Genomic DNA, 16507 nt, shown 5'->3' with positions numbered 1-16507 from the left:
AAAATAAAGAAACGTTTTTAGCCTTAAAATAAAATTAAAACAGTTTTAATTAAATGTGCCATTCAAATCCACCAAAACAAAAAATTGCTGATTTAAAAAAAAAAGCTAATACTCATTTATCCAATCACTATTTACAGTTCAGCCCACTATGTTTTAGGCACTGGTCAAAGACAACTAATAATCCTCACTCCCTTAAGAGCTAAAAGTTAGAAATAATAGTATCTGACATTTATGAAATTGTTACTGGGTGCCACACTCTACTGAAGGCACTTTACAGGTTATTTGGTTTAATACTTAAAATGTTATAAAATAGATATTGTATTCATTTTACCAGTGAGAAAATAGGGTTAGAGATCAAATGTCTAATAAATGAAAAAGCTGGTTAGATCTCGGGTCTGTATGGCTCATAAGCTTATGTTGTTTCCACTGTTTTCACTGGGAAAGGGGAATATAATTAAATATCAAATAGTGTTATGTATCAGAGTTATTTACAAGAGGCTACTAACAACATGGGGAGAAAGAGATTGGGAAGGTTTCACAAAAATTGTACTGTTTATGAAGAATATAAGAGCCTTCACATAGAGTTGGTATGGGTATGAAGTATATTTTAGTAAAAAGGAAGAGCATTTGCAATTTCTTATTACTAACGTTTGCTGCCAATATTAACTGATGCTCAAGAACTAAAAAGCCTGTTAAATTTTTTATGCCACCCTGTATTGAAAATCCTACTAAGAAAAAACACGGTGGTATATAAATACATATATATTCACAAAGTCCTCTCAACCTTTTTTCTCCTCTTATATTCCTTACAAACATCTTTAACTCCTCTTTATAATTCACCTCATATAACAGGTCACTTAACTTATTCATTCTATTCATAATGTCTTTCAGTAACTTCTTTTTCTTGATCCCTACTGGGATAAGGCCTAAGGTCAGGCTATCATTCTTTTCATGATATTACTATGGCAGCCTTCTACTCACCAGCTAGATCCTCCACTCCTTTCCTCCAACTTCTCCTGAATACCTTAACCAGTGTAATCTTTCTAAAATATAAATTTCATGTTATCCCTTGCTCTAAGTCCTTCAATGGCCCCTTCCTGTCTCCAATATAAAATCTAAGCTTCTTTGCACATCACAAAATGCCTCCGCCACTCTTCAGTCACATCAATTACTCTTCCCCTAAATATACTAGCCACCCTTAAATACCTCTAAATTCCCTGAGTGATGTACTATTTCATTGCTTTATACTAAGTAGATCTACTGATTAGAAAGCCCTTCCATTTCTAATCTCTCTGGAAACAAATTCTATTCATTTTTTAGCTTAAATATCACCTTTTTTTTTTGCAGGGGAGACTGATTTGCTGACACTCTCCAGCATTTGCACCCCTGTTATGGCACCCGTGGCACATTCATTAATAGCATCCTCACTACACCCTGAATTCCTTAAAAGGTTCAGTGCTATTCTTCTTTGGATCCCAGCAACTTACATAGTGTCTGGTACATAATGAGTGCAGGAAAAAACATCCCAAGAAAAGCCTAAGCTAAATGTGATCACCTTTAGTCTATCAGTATCTCCCTAAGAAGACATGGTACTCCTCCAGAAAAGCACTGTCTTATTCATCTTTACTCTTCCAGTGTGTACACAGTACCTGGTATACAGCAGCTATTTTGAACAGGTTAATTCTCTCTCCTCTTAAAAAATAAGTAAATTGAAGCAATCATTCCTAAGTAGTTCACTAAATTTCATTAGCAACCATATTACCAAAGTTTGGTTTAGAAAAAAACAATGCAGGCTGGGCGCAGAGGCTCATGCCTGTAACCACCACTCTGGGAGCCCGAGGTGGGCGGATCACCTGAGGTCAGGAGTTCAAGACCAGCCTGACCAACATAGTAAAACTGTCTCTACTAAAAAAATACAAAATTAGCCAGGCATGGTGGCGCATGCCTGTAATTCCAGCTACTAGGGAGGCTGAGACAGGAGAATCACTTGAACCCAGGAAGCGGAGGTTGTGGTGAGCCAAGATGGTGCCATTGCACTCCAGCCTGGGCTATAAGAAAGAAACTCCATCTCAAAAAAACAAAAAAAGAGAAAAGAAACAATGTAGAAAAGACTTTGTAACTTTCTTTGCAAAAATTTCCTACCCCATTCCAAAAGAAAATGTTAAAACATCTATGTAATAGACAAATTATGTTCTCAAACACTTTGCTTTTATTTATTTTCTCTTTAGGATAAGTCACCTACCTGGTGCAAATGATGAAAAGTTAGCAAATCCAGGTATACTGAAGAGATTTACAGGCTGTGTTGGAAAGCTAAAAGGACAAAATAAACTAGAAGAAGGAGGGTGCGATGCACTACTGCCTCTTTCCTTGCTTCCAGGTTTTTCTGGATGCTGATTTTGTTGGTGCATAAGTTCATTTAGCATTTGTTTCAACCTACAAAAATTTAAGTAAATAATCTAAAAATCAGTTACATCACTATAAAGTACATTCAGAAAGAATACATGTAAAAAATGATTCAAAAGCATGCAAACTGCTCTGATACTACAGCAAATATTTGCTTGCTCTATAGGCTTAATTCAATAACTTTGCCTCTTGAACAAGAACTGAGCTTAGTACTTCTGTCCAACAGTCAGTGTAACTGTAAGAAACTCATTGTTTTGTTTATAGCTTCACTGTGGTACAATTTACACACCATAAAATTTGCCAAGTAAACGTAAAATTCAGTAACATAAATTTATAAAAACAGAAATCCAAGGTATTAATAAAGAACATTAGGCAAACCACCACTTACAAAATTCTCAAGAGATAGATAACATCCAAATATGCAATTTGATTCTTGCTCTTTTCTCCCAGAAGCTAATAGTAAAACCTTTGCTCAATGTTAGCTCTTCTACAGTCTCAATACTTCTAAGAAACAGATTACCTCTGAACATTATTCTGTTGCCATGTTAGCTGAGTATAGCACTGGTTCAACTGGTGCATTATCAAGTGTACTTGAGGAGATGCAACATTGCTGGGCATAACACTGTAAGGACCCGTGAGAAGAGTTTGTAGCAGACAAGACAGAGTCTATTGAAAGAAAGTTTCTGTTAAGTTACGGATGACTTGAGAAAAATATGTGCTGCTTCAAAAGTTATAAAAATAGAAGCAAAATGTAATTCATAGCAAATTTTACCTGCTGGTCTTGCATCAAAGTCTGACAAATATTGACACTAAAATCAAGCTGTTTCTTTAGCTGATTGATTTGTTCTTGCCATTGTTCTTTCTCTTCTACATAAGAGAGCTCTGACACCCAACGAAGGTTTTCTTGCCGTTGCATGCTGATATTCTGTTGCCTTGTCTTGGCTAAAGAACGATAATTTTCATCTGCTGAAAAAGGGCAATTGTTCTTCCACCTAACACAAGATTGAAAGCATTAAGTCATCATACATAACAATTTGGTTTTTAAAATACAGCAATAAACTCTGATACTCTGGCTATGGGTCAATGTTCGCTTTTAAATTCAAAGAACACATAAAGTATTAAAAAATATAGAGAGGGGAGAAAGTCCAGATCTTTAGTTTTGTACAATTATCACTTTTCATTACTTTCCACTTTTTCATTTAAGTTTTTACACAGAAGTGTCCATATAATTAAGTATTCTGCAAAATAAAAACATTTATTATGTCACAAGTACTTTTCCATTCTTCATGCTTTAAGTTCAACCACATAGCATTTCATCAAGGGGAACTACTATATCTACTTTACCATTGTTTATTTGAAAAAATTTTCACTGTTACTAACAGTGTAATAATAAATGTTTATTAACAGGCCTTTTTCACTATCTAAAATTTGTTATTTTTGCTTAATTCTCAAAAGCAGGAGTGAAGATTGATCCAGTTTAGATGGATCTACTGCAACAATATTCTTGTAGTATAATAAATTATCTATCTGTTCTTTGTCCCTGGTTCCTAACACAGAGTTCCTAAAACCCTTGGGATCTTCCGAGTGATAGTCTTTTGTTATGCATAACAAGCCACTTTCAACCAGACCTGGATCCGGCTGGACCAGTCACCAACAGTCAGCAATTCCATCAATTATGCCTAAGCAATGAAATTTCCTAAAAACTCCTAAACAGGGTTCAGGCAGCTTCTAGGTCAATGAACACACCCAAGTGCTGGAGAGGGTGGGGCACACAGAGAAAAGCATGGAAACTCTGCACACCTCACCAACCCATACCTTGACTTAACGCACCTCTTCTATTTGGCTGTTCAGAATCCTTTGTAAGGAATGGGTAAACATAAGTAAGTGTTTTCTTGTATTTTGTGAGTTGTTCTAGCAAATAAACCTGAAGGGGGTTGTAGGAACTCCTAAATTTCGAGCCATGTTGGATACAAGTGTGGGTAACCTGGGGACTAAGCACTTGAAATTGAAGTCTGAAATAAGAGCAGTCTTACCAAACTGAGCCCCTTAACTTGTGGGGTCTGCACTAACTCTGAGTAGTGAGTGTAAAAACTGAATTGAACAATAGGACACTCAGTTGACTTGGAGAATTGCAGAAGTGCTTGCTGTCAGTCAAAAAGACCTAAACCTCTTAAAATGAAGCACAAAATTAAAATACTGAAACTAACCTATTTTTAGTTTCCTTTCCGTTGTAGGAGTTATGATTCACACTGTTAGAAGGATATAAAGAAAAGTTATCATTGGAACTGGCATCTTGCTCTTCTTCCTCCTCTTCATCTGTCCGAACAATTCCTTCAGAAAGGTAACCGTCTTCATCTCCTTCTTCATCTAGTGCACATTGGGTAGATCCTCCCCAAGTTGCCATTGTTCTAGTAAGAGACATAAAACACATGTCATTCTGGAGATAAGCTAAATACTATGTGCCAGACATCGTTTCAAACATAAATATATCTGTCTGTATATAAAATTTCACTTAATCACAGTAATGATGCTATGGGTAGTACTCTCCCTATTGCTGTTATGTAGAATATGTTTAGTTTGCCTTCCACAAAACAATTCTTCAAATAAATTTAAATAATCATCATACCCCCGGGACTATTTTCCAAAACTAACCTACCCTTAACTTTTAATTTTTCCTCGAGTGACAGTTTTTAAGATCAGTGCTGTTCAACAGAACTTTCGATAATTATGGTAATAATCTACATCTGTGTTACTCAACACAGTAGATGCTAGGTACACACAGCTCCCGAGCACTTAAAATGTAGCTAGTAAGACTAAAAAAAATAAATTTTTTATTTCATTTAAGTTTAAATAACTACCTATATCCAGTGGCTGCCATACTAGAGAATAAAACTCAAGACCAATGGCTCTGAAACAAGATACTCATCAAAACTATCGGAAGAACTCTATGAAACAACAAATGTGTAGTACCCAGTACAGAATAAAATATTGTAGATACAGTCTGATCAATAAAATGCATACTGAGACTCCAAGGAATAGAAATTCATCTGAGAAGAAAGATAGTAGGGCTTGGTGCAAAATTCCAGAAATGCCATCTGAGGATATCAAAATGAAAGGTTATAAACAAATCTGGATTTCAAAATTTTAGATCTGGATATTACTATATAGCTAAGTAATTCACTGATCTTATAGACAACCAACACTTTAGAAATATTCTAAATATGGACATTTTAAACTGAAATCCTAAAAATTAAATTTGTTATTATAATAAAATGTTTTAAGATCCTTAAGAACCTTACAAACAGCAGATACTCAATTTAAGTATAAAAAAGTGCTTCTTTCCAGCATGACAGAAAACCCTACAAAATAGCAAGCATTTTCTTTTTATAAACTTAAAACTTAAATAAGAAAATAAGGCTTATACACATAAGAAAATCTGTATCTGAGGCAGGAGAATTGCCTGAACTCAGGAGGCGGAGGTTGCAGTGAGCCGAGATCGTGCCATTGCACTCCAGCCTGGGTAACAAGAGCGAAACTCCGTCTCCAAAAAAAAAAAAAGAAAATCTGTATCACCATTTGATCAAGTGCCATAGTAATTTAAGACAAAAGAGAAAGCTGATGCTACAAGAAGTCAGAACAGAAAGTGGCTAAACTGAGGTACAAAGGTGGTAGTTTAATTGTGGCCTCACTGAAATAGCAGATTTGTGCTGTGGTCTGGAGGAGAAATGTGGCTGCCTAGCCTAAAGGTCAGTCTTTGGCAGGTGACGTTTTTAGAAAGGTGATTTATGCAGCTCTCTTACTTATCCGTTCTACTTTGCTGAGGAGTACACAGGTTCTCAGATCCATCACTTCTCAATGACACAGCCACTGGAGATGCAGTTTCAGCCACACCTTGCCTCCTCTGATGTTCAGCCATCAGAGCTTCAAGCTGCTTTCTTCTCTGTCGCAGCTCTTCCCTCAACATTTGATGTCTTCTCATTTCTGACCACAACTATTTTAGAAAAAAAACAGAAGTGAGTAAATATTTGGATTTGCTGTAGCCTTAAAGAGTAACAGGCTAATAATACTGGCACTATCAACAAAGCTTTCTATTTTCATTCTCTCCTTTTCACACTAAGATGTCCATGAAGGTTAAAATGATAATTTAGTTATGAATAAGAAAAAATTAGGCAATCATTAATTCTTAATAGCAACAAGTAGAACCCAAATATACTTCAGAAATTATTTGAGAAAAATTATATTTTCTACAAAGTACATAGAAATAAAATGTCAAAGGATAGTTCTTTCTAACTGAAATGATTATTATTTGCTGCAACTATCCCCTTATGTATTTCTGCCAAATATTAAGAACATAAATATTTTGAAAATATACTTTTTAGAAAAAAATTAAAAATCTGACAATTTTCAGTTAAAATTTAAAAATTAAAATGTTTTGTCTTTTTTACATTATAATCTACTAAATTATCTACAGATTATAATCTCTATTTACTAGATTTTTGTGTCTACTAAAAAGGCACAAAACAGACTACCATTTACAAACACGTTTCAAGGATATTCGATTTCCTTTCTTAAGATGTGCCTTATTGAAGAACAAAAAAAAAGAAAAAAAAGACTAACTCAGGAATAAGAGTACAATCTACAATACCTCATTATCTACTATTGAAGAATCTTCGAGCTCAAAAACAGATTTGATTGTACTGGTCTCGTGTTCATTTATAGCTGGGGTTGAAGTAACAGCTGGCATATATTTTTTTGTGGGACAATTACCCACACTAGCAGCTGACAGCTAAAAAGGAATTTACAAAAAAAGCTATGAGGAATTAAAGCAATTACATTACTTTCATAAAAGCAGTTACTTTATTTCTTCTGTAGGGCTCTAGTGCCATATTTAACGTGTTATAAGCAGACCCCAACTGCCATCATCCAAAGATAACTTGAAATAAGAAGACAAAGATGAAAACACAAGCTGAGGTTGACAAACAGTAGCCCTCAGGAACAATAGAAACAATAGGGATAAAACACAATGGAAAATTTTGAATACTCAACCCAACTTTCCCACGTATTTCTCTAGACATTATTTAGATTGGACATAAGGAAAAAAAAAGGATAAAGTAGGAAAGGCAAGGGTCTAGAAGATAAACGCATTTGATGTGTTTTCCTTTCTTTGAAAACATAACCTAACTGAAGATAAAGCTAGCCAATAAACTCTGGGAAAATATCAGAAGGAATTATCCCCTTCCCATATTATTATCTGACTAACTGAAACCATCAAAGATGTTTTATTTTGTGTTCAATCTCAAGACCCATGTATAGGGTACTAACTAATAAGCAAAAGTATGTACAGTGACTCTTTACATACAATTATTTTCCTTAGATACCTTATGGTGGCTTCAGTGTTTTATTATATAATTTCAGGCCAGTAAAAGATGGAAATTCTGGTCCATAATTGCAAAAGTCAAACCAGAGTATTTTAATATAATAAATAGTTATGCGTATTCATGTTCTGATTCTATGGCCAGCCAGCCCACTAAGAAGAAAAATAATCAGAGCAAATTCCTATGTGCTCTCTTTCACACTGTAAATGTATATCCCCAACTCTTCATTAGTTTATCCACTCCATTAATCACCAAATTAATAGATATGATTCTGTCACCTTAATACTAGAAAAAGAGTACTTTCAGTTGATATCAGTTTCTAAACATCTTTTTTCAAATAGAAATAAATTTCATAATTACCTGTAAGTCAGGGCATGCCGTTTGCAATGCTTGAATTTTCTCCTGAATGTCAATCAGTTTCTTTCTTTCTTCTTGCAATTGTTTTAGCTCTCTCTGTTGCTGCTGTAGTTTAGCCTCATAAAATTTCTCTCTACAATTAAATTGACATTATAGTTATGGACTCCAATAAAATCTGATGATGCATTAAGCACAACATAACACAGTACTTAACTGAGTACCTACTCTGTAACAGACACTAAATTTTTATTATATTAAATGAAGACCAAAAGCTTAACATACCTTGCCTTTTCATTTACTCCAGTATCCTTCTGTGTTTTATTGGCATTTCCTCTAGTGTTATTTGAGTTTTGCTTGGTGTCTTCTTCTGCTGGGTACAAATCATCCAAATTTGATATATTGGCAGAGATAACTCCATGAGCTGCATCATCATCCTAAAATAGCATCACTACATTAAAACAATCTTGATACTTAAAGGCATTATCCAATTCACACCTTAGTAAATAATACTAGTCTGTAAAATTTACATAAAAAGATTAAAGCAGTAAAGAAAGCATATGTTTGTATGCACGTTTACATGTGTTCAACATACATTTGTTTACATGCTTGTATTTGGATACACACCTTTATAAATGTGTTAATAGTTATGTAGTTAACTATAATTATCTCACCTCAACAACTCTTCTTATAATTGGGAAAATTTGGAAAAGGCCAATTCCAATAATGGTTAAACGAGCTACAGTATATCAATATACAGTGACTCTTTAAACTCTATACATTATTTTCCTTGGATAACTTAAAGTGGCTTCAAGGTTTTATTATATAATTTCAGGCCAGTAAAAGATGGAAATGCTGCTTAAATTAAAAATATAAAATATAAAAATACACCACTGCTTAAAATATAAATACATTCAGAAAAATATGAATACATATCAAAAATACATATAGAAATACAAATTATATATAAAAAATATATGTAGAAAACTGCTCCCTAGAAAATAATTGTTCTAGAGACCAATTAAGTTGTGTCCTTTAAAATTAAAATGTACACAAATTCTGATATATTCTTCTCCATATCTTTCTTAACAAACATAAATGCACAGAAGTTTCTGCAAGTATGTTCTTTAGTGCATTTCATAAATAAAAACAGCTATACAGCTTATAATAAAACTATACTGGCAAACAATCATTCTTATTTATGTATTATGTATGGCTGCTTTTGCACTGTGAAGTTGTAACAGAGACTGTATGACCAGAAAGACTAAACTATATAACCAATTCACTCTTAAATAGTGAAAGATTGAAAACGAGTATATATTAACCAAATGCTATTATACATTAACTAAATTAAGGTCCACTGACACTACAGAAAACTATACTGCAGCTAAAAATCACTATATGTGTTTTATATATATGTGCAGTATTATTTATATTTTATAATTATCCTATCCATGTGTTTCATAATTACTTCTAATTATATAGAACCATATATAGTGACATGAAAAAGTTCTGAGACATTGTGGAGTGGGGAAAAAAGGAAAGTTATAAAATAATACTTACTGTATTATACAGTTTGTAAAAACAAAGAAACATACCACAAAACTTCATGTGTTTTTTAAAAATAAGTGCATAGTGTTGTACATAAATGTACAGAAAAGGTCTAGCGACTTTGGTAAAGAAGAAAGGGATTATTAGTAGAGGTAAACAGGGAGTTTACTAGTAATATATCCTCTGTTTGCCTGTAACCTCAGCACTTTGGGAAGCCAAGGCGGGTGGACTGCCTGAAGCCAGGTGTCCAAGACCAGCCTGGCCAACATGGTGAAATCCCATCTGTATTAAAAATAGAAAAATTACAGATTTGTAATTATGCATGTAATAAAGCACAGCCTTATCCAAAAAAAAAAAAAAAAAAAAAAAAAAAAAAAAAAAAAAAAAAAAAAAAAAAAAAAAAAAAAATAGAAAAATTAGCCGGGTGTGGTGGTGTATGCTTGTAATCCCAGCTACTCGGGAGGCTGAGGCAGAAAAATCACTTGAACCCAGGAGATGGAGGTTTCAGTGAGCCAAAATCATGCCACTGCACTCCAGCCTGGGTGACAGAGCAAGATCCTGTCCCAAATAAATAAACAAATAAATAATAAGTACTTTTTTTGAACTGAGAGAGCACATTCACCTTGTACTTGAGTAATTCAAAGTACACAGCATTTCAAAAGAAACTGTTAGTAAAACTTTAGTCTTTCATTCACAAAAACCATTTTATATGATTTATATATATACACACCTTTATAAATGTGTTAATAGTTATATAGTTAACTATATTACAGTATATTTATACAATTATAAGTTTATATTTTGTTAATAGTTACATAATTGTAATTGTATATTTTTACATATTTTTACAATTGTAATATACAATTGTATATTTATGCAATTACAGTTAATTGTGTAACTGTTAACACATATAAATTGCATTTTAAAATTTATGATTAACCTTTAACCTTACTGAATACAATAACATATGGTTTTTCTTTTACGTAAAGTGGGTTAAGATCTCAGGCTCTGGTATCAGGAAGTCTGAATGCTGGCTTGGATAGTCATATAAACTTTGACAATTAAGACCCCTTCCATCTGTTTAATATCTACCTCATTGAGATGCTGCAAGTTCTACATAAGGCCAGAGTTATCAGCAAAACAACAAAACGTGTTCTCTTCTGTTTTTGTAAATAAAAACAGCTATATTGCTTATAATAAAATAAAACTTATTGGTAAATAATCATTCTCATTTAAGTATGGCTGCTTTTGCATTGTGAAGTTGTGACAGAGACTGTATGAACACAAAGCCTCAACTATATAACCAATTCACTTGTAATTTAAAAAGGTTGCTGACCTGACATACAGCACGTAAAGTGCTAAAAACTTAAACCTCACATACAATAAATAAATGTGTACTAGTATAATTATACCAAAGTAATTATCAAACACAAATTTTATTTAAGACTGTACTATTTGACAAATAGGTTTTTAAAAAACCAAGCAATATTTACCTGTACCATAGCAACAAGATCTTGTAACTGTCTAATTTTCTGTTTTGCAGCCATAAGTCTGTTTATCTTCTGTTCAAATTCGGCATCTTCTGGATGCTCATCAACCAGACTGCTCCTGTGACTGGATAATGAAGCTCCACTGACTCCCTCGTCTTCTGCTTCTTCCTCCTCTTCCTCATCATCTTCACCTTGTGCAACATGAATCTCCTGTTCCCCTTCTCTATTATATCGACAATCTGCTGAAAACTCATATAATTAAAATCGGTAATTTTTAAAATAAACTTGAAAGCACACATGAACGAAAACCCACTTTGTAAGAATAACATGGTAAAATTATCTTTAAATGCAGTCATACCTAAAGGAGGCACATTTAGAGCCCTTATGTTAGCAGCAGATCTGTTGTTAATTTCACAATTAGAATTAACTGCTCTCCCATCTCTATTATTAGAAACACATTGTGCGTTACTATTACTATTTACTTCATTCCAGGTGGAAGCTACTTGTGGATTTCTAGAAGAAAGAAAACAGCCTGAAGTTATTTAAGGCACACAAAAAAAGAGAAAGGATTCAAAATTTTAGAACTGCTAATAAAATACTCCAAACTAAGAACATTGTTGGCTATGCTATTTAAATTCAAATCGAATAATCGACTCCTGCTTTTCAGTAACTTCTGCATATGTGCTACTTGGAAACTTAGAAAAAATGAAAATTACACCTAAAAATTAAGAGACAGGAAAATGCTAAGTTAGATACATCCCATGATTTAATTGAATTCGATCTAACAAACACAAATTTACTGAACTAATGTACTCCATACCTCCCTAATCATTTATCTTCACAGGGCAAAGATGATTACACTGACCAAAATAGATTTGCAAGAAAAAAGCTTATATAACAGGCAAACAATGAACGCTCTAATGAAGTATTTTTGTGCCCACATTAAAAGTATCACGTTAGAATATGCTGGAAAAACATCCAAAAAAAAGTTCTTACCGAATGTTAGTAACAGGCTCGGAATTTTCATGCTCAGAATCATATTCTGACTCTTCAGTTTCCTCATCTTTCCTGTTTTCATTCACGGCATCTGTCATCATGTCTGATGTTTGTTCATAATAATGAACTAACTCTCTTAGTTCATTTAATCTCTTTCGAACTTCATTTAACTTCCTGATAAACAAAAGTGTAAGATTTACACCCGTTTTAGCAAAATAATGCAGACATCATTTTCATGTAATAGCAGCTAACACAAACAAAATTTAGACCTACTGAAATATCCATTTAGTGAACTATACAGGGGGTATGACTATAAAATAATGAGTTTAAAGCCAAGTACGGCTTACTTGAAATCTCACCACCTTATTTTTTTATGCTGTGTCAGGGATAAAAGCATAAGAAAACCAATTTCAATTTAATTGTTCATTTTAAGCAGGCGTAAATGTTAACAGCAGAAAACTTGATGTCAAAAATATTTCTAGGTTTCTCTAGTATCAAAAATATGAAGTACTACTCAAATACTAAATCTCAGGAAAATCAGGTATACAGACATTACTGAGCACGTATAGAAGGTTCTTGATTTGTGTGCACATGAGATCTAAAGAGTGTATACTATGTTCAGCAAAAATAACAATTAAGTTTGCTGAGTTCATACTAAGTGCCAAGAGCAATACCAACATTTTTTAACAAAAACATATTTATGAACAGATATATTATTCCTATTTTGCAGATGAGGAAATACAGACTTAGTAAGGCTAAGTTATTTTTACACGGTGACACAGCCTTGTGTGATAAAACTTCAGGGCTGATTCTACAGGCTGGTCTCTAAATCATCTGAATACAGAAATATTTTAACTGTAGTTTTATTTCTGATCTGTGATTTGAAAAACAAGAAGATAACAGCAGTTCACAGAAATTACCCGCATTACAACATCTCGTCTTAGACAACTCAATGCACACACAACACACACATACCTCTTTTACCTATCACTTAAGAATGTTTACAGTATTCAATAAATCTCGTTTTGCCAGAATTTTCAACACAAAGGAAAAAAAACAGAATTTGTCCCTATTATTTCATTTTAATCTACGAAAACAATGATTGTAAAAAATGTTTTACTGGAGTTTTTCAGTTGGATTGAGATGGCCTTCATTTTCACTCTCATTCTGAGAGACTAAAGAAGCAGCAGGATAAGGAACAGATGATGTGAGGCTATTGGATTCTCCGTTGACAACTGGTGCCAAGCCTACAGGAGCAGAGGGAGCTGAAGTACTTCTTTGATCCACACTCCTTTGTGGAGAGGCTGAAGAAGGCACAACAAAAAATTGAAAAAAATCACCAGTTAAACAAACATTGACAGTTGGCTAAGATACCGAAAAATAGAAAGTAAAAATCATTAACAATTTCTACAGATTTAAATTTTAGAAACTTGTTTATTAGCTTACTCCACAATTAAACACACCAAAATGCACAGAGAAGACATGTTTACCTCTTCTTTCTAGAGATTCTATCATCTTTACATTATAATCACTGGGTTAAAACAGAAAGGAAAGAAAAAGAAAAGATGGAAATTGACAAGAACGATATTTTACCTTGGAAAAATAACTAGAGGAGTACTCTAGTTAGTTTTAACTAATGAGTAAACTTGGTAACTAACTTGATAAACTTGGTTCTAGGTTAAATTAAACAGGGCCACTATGAATGATGCACAGTACTCAATCTGTAATCTTTATAGGATAGCCCTAGCTGATTAGGTCTTCATCAGTTTTTCATACCCACAGACCAGAGAGTTAAATCTGGACACCAAGAAGGAACTTTTCTTGCTCCAGGAGACAAAGCAAAAGTGTTAAAGTGACTGTGGCACCTCCCTACCATGAAATATTAAACAGCAATAAAAATCTGCTAATTAGATAATGGCTAACCCTCTATGGTCCCTGAACTAAATTCAGTTACTTTCTATTTAACTTCTTTTACTCTCAAATATAAATTATGCTTTCAAGAGCAATTAATGAAGATTAAGAATCTTTGTACTTCTCTACCTCCTACCATTTCAAAGCTACGATCGTTTACCAGTATCTTTCTCACAGGAACCATCATTATTTGTTGCTCACTTTAGTACAATTCCTGCAGGTGGTTTCCAGTAGTCTCCTCATTCTATTCACTGATCATTCTACACCTTTTGCTGCTGCTCTCACACTGTTCCTCGGTAAGGAAAAAATGGCCTTTAAGAGTCATCAGTATATAGAGTGCTACCGTATGCATACAAAACTGACCATAACGACGTAAGCACAACTTTCAACTTTTTTCTTAGTTGTGTTCATCTGTTTGTAAAGGATAAGAACTAGGATTATACTCTAGAGTAGGAAGAGACTAGCAAAAGTCAGGGAAAAGAAAGAAGTATGTTTTAGGACAGTAATAGTAAGGTTCTTTTGTGGGTGACAAAGAAAAAGGCGATATGTGGAGAATAAGGACCAGAGGCTCCAGAGATAATGGTTTTTGTTGTTTTTAAATCCCTTCTCTTTAATTAGACAACAGCTAGAATGTGTAAAGATCAGTTGAAAGTTGCCTCTACTGATTTCAATTTCTAATGCTTGACCTTCTACTACTACTTGGATAAGAGACAGAGGTATGTTTGAAAAGGTATTAGGATAGGAAATGAAGACTAGATCTGATTTAGACAAAGAAGGTGAAATATCTGTGGAGCAGAAAATTTAGCTTTGTAGTTATAGCTACCTGGGATGATTATTTATGTATTTTTTAAAAATTAATACAGACAAGGTTTAAAAGTAGAGGTGTGGGGGAGGGAACAAGGTGGCTGAATAGACACAACTCCGGTGCACAACACCCAGCAAGAGAGATGCAGAAATCGAGAGATCTCCTAGCTTCAACCAGGTACCAGGTGCATTTCAACAGGTCTGTTTCGACAGTGAGCAAAGCCCAAGCAGAGCAGACTGAGGCGGGGTGGGGTGCTGCTTCACCCAGAAAGTGCATCTGACCAGTGACTCTTGGAGGCTCCCCCTCCAGCACCCTGGTCCAGATACAGCGCTTCCCCCAAGGCCTCAGCAATACACAGAACAGGGGATCTTTGCCAGTCAAGCACCTGGAATTACAAGCACAGAGCTGAATAATAACACAAGATGGTGGCCTGGATTGTCGCACAGAACTAAGCAAACGCATAAGCCCATAAGCCGGCTGGGAGAGACTGTGGACTGAACTATTGCCCCCTCCCCCTGCCCGGAGAGAGAGGGAGCTGAAAGTGGGGAGACAGATGGTACGGCTAAGTGGGTCCCAACCCTCTCCCACAAACCCCAGAGGGCTGAGGCACTAACTCTAGTGGGTTACGCAGCCAGTGCCTCAGTCTCAGCTGAACGCTGCCTGATCCAGCTCCGTGGAGGAAAGGTGCAACCCACCATTAATGAGGCGGGACTAGGCTTCATGTTTTAACAAAAAACACAGGAAAGCTACGTGGCAATGGGACAGTGTTCTTGATCACCCAGCAGCGCCTCAAGGTTAGCGGAAGAGGCGGGCCTAACCTCCTAGTGCAAACAAAAAACACAAAGCAAGCCTACCTAGTAACCTCAAGAAGTTCCTGGAAACCCTGTAGCATCTCGACAGGCAGACAAGTGACCTCATCAAGCAGCTCCCTGAGATCAGAGCCAGGTAAATCCACGAAGATGGGGAAAAACCAGTGCAAAAAAGATGAAACCATCAAAGACCAGAACGCCTCTTTTCCTTCAAGGGATCACAACTCCTCATCAACACGGGAACACAACATGACTGAGAAGGAGTGCAATGAACCGACAGAAACAGGCTTCAGAAGGTGGGTAATAACAAACGTTTCTGAGCTAAAGGAACATGGTCTAACCCAATGCAATGAAACTGAAAACCTTTGAAAAAAGGTTAGATGAAATGCTAACTAGAATAACCAGCTTAGAGAAGAACATAAACAACTTGATGGAGTTGAAAAACACAGCACGAGAACCATGTGAAGGAAACACAAGTTTTAATGGCCAAATTGATCAAGCAGAAGAAAGGATATCAGAGATTAAAGATCAATTCAATGAAATAAAAAGAGAAGGCAAGACAAGAGAAAAAAAGAGTAAAAACAAATGAAAAAAAACCTCCAAGAAATATGGGATCATGTGAAAAGACCTAATCTATGCTTGATCAGTGTAGCTAAATGTGACAGGGAGAATGAATCCAAGCTGGAAAACACGCTCCAGGATATTATCCAGGAGAACTTCCCCAGCCTAGCAAGGCAGTCCAACATTCAAATCCAAGAAATACAGAGAACTCCACAAAAATATTCCTCAAGAAGAGTAACCCCAAGGCACATA

The 16507-nt window shown here is 34.9% G+C and overlaps 1 protein-coding gene across 20 annotated transcripts in view; it reads right to left on the bottom strand.

Annotated features, from left to right (window-relative positions):
• PCM1 (pericentriolar material 1) overlaps window positions 1-16507 on the bottom strand; it is a 112822-nt gene that overhangs the window by 56803 nt on the left and 39512 nt on the right. For 19 of the 20 annotated variants that reach the window (XM_064368625.1, XM_064368624.1, XM_064368631.1 and 16 more), the window contains 12 exons: window positions 13290-13473; window positions 12170-12343; window positions 11532-11686; window positions 11177-11415; window positions 8418-8569; window positions 8139-8268; window positions 7049-7189; window positions 6204-6394; window positions 4611-4811; window positions 3176-3395; window positions 2924-3069; window positions 2243-2433 (listed from right to left, as the gene is read on the bottom strand). In XM_064368625.1, the coding sequence (XP_064224695.1) occupies window positions 2243-2433; window positions 2924-3069; window positions 3176-3395; window positions 4611-4811; window positions 6204-6394; window positions 7049-7189; window positions 8139-8268; window positions 8418-8569; window positions 11177-11415; window positions 11532-11686; window positions 12170-12343; window positions 13290-13473 (2124 nt within the window). The remainder of the gene's footprint in view (window positions 1-2242; window positions 2434-2923; window positions 3070-3175; window positions 3396-4610; window positions 4812-6203; window positions 6395-7048; window positions 7190-8138; window positions 8269-8417; window positions 8570-11176; window positions 11416-11531; window positions 11687-12169; window positions 12344-13289; window positions 13474-16507) is intronic. The other variant, XM_064368614.1, reaches the window with a different exon arrangement.

This window comes from Aotus nancymaae, unplaced genomic scaffold, assembly GCF_030222135.1.
Source record: "Aotus nancymaae isolate 86718 unplaced genomic scaffold, 86718_ANA_hifiasm-v0.15.2.pri h1tg000079l, whole genome shotgun sequence".
Taxonomy (NCBI): Eukaryota; Metazoa; Chordata; class Mammalia; order Primates; family Aotidae; genus Aotus; species Aotus nancymaae.
The sequence above is the reverse complement of the archived record's forward strand: the minus strand, read 5'-3'. Positions and strand labels throughout refer to the sequence as shown.